General features: G+C 32.6%; 1 protein-coding gene across 1 annotated transcript; it reads right to left on the bottom strand.

Annotated features, from left to right (window-relative positions):
• Positions 1-5,195: 5,195 nt before the first annotated feature.
• Positions 5,196-9,770, bottom strand: MS3_00000354 (uncharacterized protein). The gene is made up of 3 exons (XM_051208155.1): positions 9,691-9,770; positions 8,926-9,171; positions 5,196-6,489 (listed from the first exon to the last, which is right to left on the bottom strand). The coding sequence occupies exons 2-3, from the start codon at positions 9,049-9,051 to the stop codon at positions 5,410-5,412; spliced, it is 1,206 nt and encodes a 401-aa protein (XP_051063939.1). The 5' UTR covers positions 9,052-9,171; positions 9,691-9,770; the 3' UTR covers positions 5,196-5,409.
• Positions 9,771-10,613: the final 843 nt, after the last annotated feature.

Raw genomic sequence — 10,613 nt, 5'->3', positions numbered from 1 at the left:
ATTCCTATTTTATTAAGTACACTCACTTAGGTACATGGGTTTCCTAGTCAAAAAATACAATAATGAGCTAGTGCAATTTCCAAACTGTGACTAATAATACTAAGCCAAGTGAAATAAACATATATTGTGTGTTTACCACTAGTGTGTTATCTAATCGTCAAATTAAACTAGGTAAACAAACCGATCATATTTCAAATGAGGCGTCTTTGATTTCGAGGTGAAATGCATTATTACATATAGCTTCAGATAATTTTCTTGTCATAGCTGATCGTTGTGAAAACGTAGTAAAAGTGGTAAAAACGCTTATGGTTCACTTACTAAGATTCATATTCATTTTTAAACTGTTTATCCATTGTAGTTTTATTGATATTTATTTTATCAAAAATCGTACTACGAATAAATACTGTTCCTACTGTTTTAAATGTTGGTTAAGGTAGTTCAGCTACTTCATTTCTACCTACCAAATGACATGAAGTAGATGGAAATACGGTCAGAATCATAATATGAATTCCTTGCCCATTGTCAGTTCACCTTCAATTTCTTGAAATTAAAACTAGTATCTTCAAATCTTCTAACGAAACATGAGTTAGTACATTAGACGAAGTAAAATTGATTGTTTCACTTTGGATTAAATATAACAAAATAACATCGTCAAAGTGTTGGCTTGCATCATAATAGACGTCAATGTTTAATTTGGAACATTTCAAGTCCGTTATTTATTATAAGCATTAAAAACTTCAACAAAAATGAATTAAATGTCACGTAGACTAATGGTGGGTCTAAATCATAATAAAGTGAACCTTGAAAATGATGCATAGTTTTCTTTGTGTTTACTTATGTAGAGCTATTATCCAATAAAATGTGAAAATTTGTAAAAAAAATTTTCTACTGTTTAGGAAAATTAAATAAACAGAAAATATTAAGTTATATATATAGAAATAATGTCTCAGTTACCAGGTTCAACTAACTAGTAATTAATTAATCTCGATTACTTACTTACATGAGCCCGTTACTTCTCGCGGAGGAGCATAGGTCGCTCACCAGCATTCTCCATCCAACCCTGTCCTGGGCAATCCTTTCCAGCTCCTTCCAGTTGTAATTCATCCTTTTCATATCTGCTTCTATTATCCGACGTAATGTGTTCTTTGGCCTTCCTCTTTTCCGCTTCTCTTCAGGATTCCAAGTTAGAGCTTGCCTCGTGATGCAGTTTGACGATTTGCGTAATGTATGTCCTATCCATTTCCATCGTCTTTTCCTAATTTCCTCTTCAGCTGGAAGTTGGTTTGTTCTCTCCCCAGAAGGCTATTGCTGATGGTATCCGGCCAATGGATGTTGAGTATCTTGCGTAGACAGCTATTTATAAATACTTGTACTTTCTTGATTGTGGTTGTTGTAGTTCTCCAAGTTTCAGCTCCATACAGTAGAATTGCCTTGACGTTCGTATTGAAGATTCTCACTTTGATATTGGTTGAAAGTTGTTTTGAGTTCCATATGTTCTTCAATTGTAGGAATGCGGCCCTTGCTTTGCCGATCCCCGCCTTTACGTCTGCATTTGATCCTCCTTGTTCATCAATGATGTAATCTTGATTATTGAGTATGGATCCTATACTCTAAAAGGCCTGGTCTGTACGTTGTTGAAATAGAAAAAATAAGTTTATTAGGGCATTCTGTTATTATTCAATTATCTGTTTGGATTTATTCAGTAAAGTGTTTTTTTCTCTGGTTTTGTCCAAACACGAATACTTCAGATATCATGATTGAAAATATTCAATAGGTTCATCGTATTATAATAATTTACATTTGAGAAATTTTATCATTAAAGACGATAAACTAAAGGATTGCAGTAAGCAGAATGAAACCTATAGTGTAAACAACTTAACAAAGTGATCTATTAAACATAAAATACTATGTACCATAAAAATCAATTTTTCCTAGGCGTTCAATATCGTAAACAGTACACTAGAGACAGTCCACTAAATGTAAATTATTATATATTTCACACTTGGGGTTTGTCGAATAACAAATAATTTAATTTACATAATGACCTATTTCTTCCTTCTTAATAGTAGTTTGACATATTTTTTTACTCATAACCTTATGTAGAATATAAATTTCATCTGCTACATGAAGATCATTGATGTAAATCTATCAGTCAAAGGTAAGCATCACTACATAAGCTACGAACTTGTTAAATTGTCAAATATAATTGATGTTTTATGTGAATATGTAAAACTAGTTTGGGAGTAATCATGGATCATTCACATTTCTTCATGATATATTGATACTAAAAGTGATAAATAGCGGAGCATCGGAACCGACAAACGTAAATATGTGGAAGATCTAACAATGACGGCGGAAAAGGCTGCAAGAGAAGGAAACATGAGACAACTGTATGACATAACAAAGAAACTCTCTGGAAATCGCTGCAAACCAGAACGATCAGTGAAAAGCAAGGAAGGCGAGGTAATCACCAACACTGAATAGCAACGAAACAGGTGGGTAGAACACTTCAAAGAACTCTTAAATCGACCAGCCCCACTGAACCTATCCAACATCGAAGCAACACCCACGGACCTCCCAATCGATGTTGGCCCACCAACAATTGAAGAGATCAGCATGGGCATCAGGCAAATCAAGAGTGACAAAGCAGCAGGACCAGACAATATTCCAGCAGAGGCACTAAAAGCTGACGTAGCAGTAACTGCAAGGATACTCCACATTCTCTTCAATAAGGTTTGGGATGAAGAACAAGTACCAAAAGACTGGAAAGAAGGACTTCTTATCAAAATACCGAAGAAAGGCGATCTCAGCAACTGTGATAACTACAGGGGCAACACTCTTCTCTCAATACCGGGAAAAGTCTTCAACAGGGTATTGTTAAACAGGATGAAGGACTGCGTAGACGCCCAACTTCGTAACCAACAGGCAGGATTCCGTAAGGATAGATCGTGTACAGACCAAATCGCAACTCTACGGATCATTGTGAAACAATCAATTGGATGGAATTCATCACTCTACATCAACTTCATTGACTACGAAAAGGCATTTGATAGCGTGGACAGAACAACACTATGTAAACTTCTTCAACACTAAGGCGTGCCTCAGAAGATAGTCAATATCATACAAAATTCATATGATGGATTACACTGCAAAATCGTGCATGGAGGACAGTTGACAAAGTCGTTCGAAGTGAAGACCGGTGTTAGTCAAGGTTGCTTACTCTCACCCTTTCTCTTTCTCCTGGTGATCGACTGGATCATGAAGACGTCAACATCTGAAGGGAAGCACGGGATACAACGGACATCTAGGATGCAGCTGGACGGTCTAGACTTCGCAGATGATCTGGCCCTTCTATCCCAAACGCAACAACAAATGCAGGAGAAGACGACCAGTGTAGCAGCAGCCTCAACAGCAGTAGTTCTCAATATACACAAAGGAAAAGCACGGTTCTCTGATACAACACAGCATGCACCAATCCAATCACAATTGACGGGGAAGATTTGGAAGATGTAAAAACTTTTATATATTTGAGCAGCATCATTGATGAACATGGTGGATCTGATGCAGATGTGAAGGCGCGGATCGGTAAAGCAAGAGCAGCATATTTGCTACTGAAGAACATCTGGAACTCAAAACAACTGTCAACCAACACCAAGATCAGGATTTTCAATACAAATGTCAAGACAGTTCTACTGTATGGGGCGGAAACCTGGAGAACTACGAAAGCAATCATCCAGAAAATACAGGTGTTTATTAACAGTTGTCTACGCAAAATACTTCAGATCCGTTTGCCGGACACTATTAGCAACAACGTACTGTGGGAGAGAACAAACCAGATTTCAGCGGAGGAAGAAGCGCTGGAAGTGGATAAGACATACATTGAGGAAAGCACCCAACTGTGTCACAAGACAAGCCCTCACATGGGATCCTCAAGGCCAAAGGAAAAGAGGAAGACCAAAGAACACATTATGCAGGGAAATGGAAATAGACATGAGAAGAATGAACAAAAATTGGATGGAATTAGAAAAGAAGGCCCAGGACAGAGTGAGTTGGAGAATGCTGGTCGGCGGCCTATGCTCCATTGGAAGTAACAGGCGTAAGCAAGTAAGTAAAAGTGATAAATTGTTTCTTGATATGGTTCATCACAGAATACATCAAACAAAATTTCCGGGACTTTTCGAAGCAAATCTAATTTATAAAATAATAATGTATAATTTAAATCTACATAAATCTGTAGTTAGTAATCCCTTCATTAAAATGAATGATGACATAAATTTATTCAATTGCTGAATATAGCATAAACAAATCAAGCCAACAGTGAGGATTCGAAATCATCACCTAATATGTTTAATGACCTTGAACAGTCTACTGACTGAATAAACTACGTGTTGTATAATATAGATCAACCTAGAAAATTAAGAAGATTAATTTCATAATTAGTATTAAATAGAATGAGAGTGTTTAAATCAATTCTGAATACATATATTGGTAGGGTCGTAAAAATGAATATTAGGACAATTGTTTAATGTTCCATGATATGATCCATTAAAAGTGTAAATTTATTTGCCTAGATGATTTAGTTTTGAAATACCTCATGATTTAACTAAATAGTATTAACTGAACGTTTAAAGGTTCATATTTATAGAACAAATATATGAAAAAGGGAATTCTCTTTTTCTTATTCAATAACACTATGGGTTATTTTAATTATCTGAAGAGCTGCAAGGATCCTGTGACAGTAAAGAAACTCAGTGGGTTTCTTAGTTTTTCTGTCAAGCTTGCCATGGCGAATACCAGAATCGATTTTCTGAAAAGCTGATTGGACAAACTTTGCTGAATTCTCTTTTTCTTATTCAATGACACTATGGGTTATTTTAATTATGTGAACAAATATATGTTGGGGAAAACATTTGAAGAGGAATATCATTTATGAGGCTTAGTAAATTAGATTCTTACAATTAAATGGCCTAGTTAGGCTGACAAATAACTAGTCATGACATCTACAAGTTAACTCATGTATTGTTAGTAATATATACCTTTATGAATCTTAGCAACTAGAATTGATTGAAAGTAAGGGAATAAAGAAGAATATCTATATATCATATTTCATATACAGTTTCAATACACATATACTTTCTTTTAATCTATAAATTTACACTCAATAAGTTCAATATATGAAAATTTTATACATCATCTAACAAATTCTTTATTTTAATAAGCTAATTATTTATGAAGTGTATTTGAATTTGGAAAGTATTCATTTCATAATGAAGATTTATTCAAAGAAATGTTTAATTTATGATCTTCAGTACATTATAAATTGATGATAGTTTGGATATTTGTTTCAAAAATAAAATAATAATGTCATAAAATGAAAATGTATAAATAACTATATTCATATAACCATTTTTATAAAGCTATCTCGTAGTCTATAGCAACTTGAAATAGATGATTATTTAAAATAACCGGAACTGTTAAAATCTGAACTTTATCATTGAAGGCAGATAAATTCATTGGATATTGAACATATTTAGAAGAACTTCGATGTATTTCCAATGTAGGTTCTTCTGAAAGAAAAGTTTTGTGCGATTTTAAACCGATTAATGGACTATCTTGATCTTTAGGATATTCACTTAAGCGTGTACCATCAACTTTATACATTTTTAATGGGTTTAATTCAATACGATTTGATGTGCGAGATTTCAACCGGGTTGGTATACATATTAATGAACATTTATATGATTTTCCTTTTAGTTTGTCATGTGAAGTCCATTTTGATACTGAAGTAACTGAACGAAATGACTCATCTTTTCTTTGTTTTTGCACCTGTGAGCTAGTGTTTTTGTTATGTAGTTTATTACATCGTTTATCTTGTACTTGCCAAACATTTTCTGTAAATGATAGTTTATTAGTTGTATTTTGAAGATTTTTGAAAGTCTTGTCATTAGGTTCTTCAATAATTTCCATGTGTTGTCCTAACATCTTTGTTACACGTTCAAGAAATTGTGAACGATAAGTACATCTTAACCAAAAGGCTAATTCCAATAATTCGAAAAACAGAATACAGCTAAATCCAAAACAGAATGAACTTAATCCACCTATTTCACTAAATAATTTAGGCAATGAATACAACGCTTCCTCAGTCAGTTCAGTTAAACCTTCTGCTTGAATTAATTCTAATTGTACAACTGAACGATCTGTAATATTGTCTAGAACTTCATTTAACTTTTTATAAGTTACTGTACGACATGCCAATGGACATATAGAGTTATTCACAAAGGCTATACGATAGTCAAGTTGACAATTAGGTGGACAATAATTTTTAGATCGATACTGTTGACGGTTATGATCGGTGTTCAAAAAGAATGACTTATTCGAAGCTCTACTTTTGATTTCACGATCCAATCGAAGACGAAGTAATTCCAAAGGGCATGTACAATTACATTCTTTGTTGTATCGTGCACAAACCGTATGCCACTGACATGTGATCTAAAGAACATCGATAAATGATTAAACAAAATTATAAAAAACAGTAAATCGAGATCACAAATGTTTCAATTTAAAAAAAAAAAACAGAATAGCGAGATATATATTTCGCACTTTAACTGGCGAATGTTAATTTTTGACTTTGATTTATTTAATTAGTGATTATTTAGTGTGTGATATAAAAATTAAGCCAGTGCAAAGTGGAATAAATTTACTATACAGGATGAATATTCTAAGCACTATATGTGATGATTTCCTATCTCATAGAGTGTTGTACCAATCGATCAAAAATTATTACATAACATAAGTAGAAAGAGACTGTAAGTTGTATGTTCAGATTGAAAATAAACAAAACACCTTAACAATAAATTTGACAAGACCGAAGTGTTATCTTATTTTACAAAAAAATAAATATGGATCTTAGTTGGATTGATGCATAAATACAATTATTCAATAATCTCTCAGTACTGGAAGTTTAGAAAAGAGGGAGATACAGATGGTATGCTCAGGACATCATTTCACTTATCTCAAAGCTTATTATATTGATTTTATTACTATTGTGAATAGGATAAAATGTGGATTTATAAGCGTTAAACAAAATAAAGGTATGTATACTGAATTTCTCTAGATAGAGATTTTTTGTGAATCTTTAACAGTATACACAGCATAGGAAGATATGACTATGTCATCGAAAATCTTCAAATGTACATTATAACTATTTCGATCACATCAATCAGAAGTTTGCACCCGTCAACGCGTCTCAGTTTACAAGTTACTGATCTGTCGATAGATACCATTTCATAGTTTAGTTGCCCGCTTCTTCGAACTAAAACGTTTGTTAACCAGAATCGCCATGGTTACAACTTATCACGTGTCTTAACCAACCTAGTCCATCGTGTTTTACACTTAAATAAACCAAATTGCAATCCATACTGAAAATCCCATGATAAAAAATTATCAACTCTGTGATTCTACCACTAAAAAACGTTTTTCTCTGCTCTGTGATAAATCAGCCTAATGAATTAGAAATATACGGAAGTAAATTTAATTTCATATGAGAAGTTATATGCATAAAGCATCGATTGGATAGCAACTGAACAAAATGGGAAAGAATCATTATAAAAAAGGTTTTAAAAAATGTTAAAAGTTATTTGCTTTATCTAAAAATTGAAATAGGAACTATCTTTAATGCAATTTTTTTTGAAAAAATCTATATTTGCTCAGAAAAGAATTTTAAGACTATTTGGATTAAGTTTATCGACGTTAATCGTTCTATTCTATTGAAATAGCTGACTCTAAAACCATAGTAGTTAATGGTCTTTGAGAATTTCCTTGATTTAGAACAACCAATGAAATTTATAAGTATTTTTCTTCTCAAAAATAAATGAGATATTTAGCTTTGTAGATAAGCTTGACATGGATTGCACGTATGACTAAATCCTCAATCGATTCCTCATGTTTAAATTTAAGCTAAGCCTTATGAAAGTAATCACTTATATGGCAATATGACACCATTCGTCTGATGAGTTTATGTGCGAATAAATAGTTCTGCCAGCGATTTCTCATTTTCAAGTATTTATTTGATGAAACTTCAGAATCTAGATCAATACTGTAACATTAATAACATTATCCACCATAAAGTCAAACTGAGATGGAATGAAAGATGACACATAATGACAATAAAATCGCTGAATCTTGGGTTTCATTGTAGATAATAGTCACTGTGATATCACCATATAAGTCCTTTGGGCCTCGGATAATCTACGTGCATATTTCATTGCAATCTCCTATGAGCGTGTCAAACATAACCATGCCAGCTACCTAACAAACAACTAATAAATAAACATCTTTATTCTGTCCAGTTGCATTAAGAACAAATAAAAGACTATGGGTTTTTATTATTTGACACAACTTATAAAAGAATTCTTATTCCTTCTTCAGTATGTACTTTAAATTATTTCGAATAGTAATTTCAGTACATATTTCGACGAAAGAAAAAAGATTGCTTTCTGAACTAATTTTTCAGAGATATTTTAACCAATAAACAAACTGAGTGAGGGGAGAATGAATATGTTCATCTCAGGAGAGATGAAATTTCAGTCTCGTTCATTCGTTCACCTACTACTACCATTCAGCTGTTGATCTTAAATTCCCGGCTATTTAACTACTACACAGATTCGATAAAAGTTTCAAATTTATAATAAAAATGCCTAAACGTCTGGATAGATTTTCTAATTTAAGGAACATTATGTTCGCTTACAGTTCTCATATGAAACTATCATCATTGGGAATTACCACACAATATTATTCGTACACCATTTGTATAAACCATTATGGTGTGTTAAAAATTGTAAATGTTTGTAATTTTAACAAAAGTTAACATTAATGTTGGAAAAATGTAGAACATGATCAACTTTTATTTATAATCGATCAACTTACTTGATCATAATCGAAACTGTTACCTAATAAATTAATTGGTTTTGAAGTACATGGATTTCGACGAGTATTTAATCGTTTAGTTATGCTCTTGCTATAGAATACATTTAATAATGACCCAGGATTCATGTATTCATATAAATAACGACCGTAATTATCAAAAGGGAAACTGTTTGTTTCATGTGTAATGATTAATGGTCGACCGAGTAATGTTTGATTCACTTCAGTTAACCTGATATCCGTGTGAAACTAAAATTCAAGAAGAAAATAAAATGAACTTATAACATATATTGATTTATTTCTGGATAATCTTATTTATGACTAGCAATGAAATCCAGTGCTTACGTTTCATTTCATTTGAGACTTGTCAATTGTGTTTACTTGTATCTCAGTGCTATTGTTAACACTAGTACATAGACTAGTAGATAGTCTGACAGATGCTAAATGAGCTATATATTCTCTTACCCTAATTATGATTGTTGTCAGTTTTGGGTATGGAAATATACATACGTTTTAGTGAGGCTAGTCACGTGTTCTTGATCTGAGTTGTGTTAATATCCTGTAGAATAGACACTGAGAGGGAATTTAGTGTCAATATTCATCTAAGGCAAATTAACATCCCATTCATGTAGATGAGCAAATACGATTGTTATAATAACTATAATTCCACAAACTCGTCACAATACTGTTATTATGATTAATAATACTAACAATTATTATTGTTGTTACTACATTATAATCAAAATCTTTAGAGTTTAAACCATTTACCCCTCGATTGGATAATTGCCACTTTATTAGCCAACTTTTTTATCGTCTTCCAAGAAATTTAATTTCATTACCTTTCAACCATACTTGTAGTGATTTTTTTCTTTTCATATCTGTAGTGAACTTATTTACACTTTTAACAAAACTAAAGTGAAAATTGAGAATTCCATATGTTTAAGACTAAACAAACGTTTTTAAAAAAAACATCAGTAGTTGTATATTTATTTGATAGTTTAAGTAGTATATACTTAATGAATAACTTGTGAAATAAAATAATTAGACTACAGGAAATCTTTTTTGAACTCTTATCCATTAATTATAGCTTCTACACACAGAAATTTTCTTACAGAGAAATTCATGTAATTTTTATTCACCTCTAAGAGATAATAATAAATAACAAATGGCTTCAATCATATATTGTCTGCGCATGATGTATTGAAAACGGAAGTAGTACAAATATGAATGATAAATCGGTAAATCTAATTACTATATATGTTATATCATTTCATTAAAGTCATGAGGCAATATAAGTTAGACAGACATTCAAAACCTGGAATCAATGAACGGCCGTTTCATTCTAGTATGGGACTACTCATCAGTGCTCATCCACAACCCAACGAATAGAAATCGAACCCATCTAGGACATTCGATCTCACGCGAAAACACTTAACCCCTAGAACACTGATCCAGTATTGGATGGTGTAAATGTCTAACTCCAATTAGTCCATGACATAGTGTTACCATATTCGATTGTCTTAGGTAAATAACTGCCTAACAGCTGAAACGATTGGACTCGATTGATCACGGCTTTTCATTGGGACTCCCGAAATTTCTTCTCAAAACTGCTCATTAATGAGAAAATGATAATTTTCAGTAGAGGATTTTGGAGACGATTGAGATTCGATGAAATCCAATAGACTTTTCCG

Source organism: Schistosoma haematobium, assembly GCF_000699445.3.
Source record: "Schistosoma haematobium chromosome Unknown HiC_scaffold_472, whole genome shotgun sequence".
NCBI classification, from domain to species: domain Eukaryota; kingdom Metazoa; phylum Platyhelminthes; class Trematoda; order Strigeidida; family Schistosomatidae; genus Schistosoma; species Schistosoma haematobium.
The sequence above is the reverse complement of the archived record's forward strand: the minus strand, read 5'-3'. Positions and strand labels throughout refer to the sequence as shown.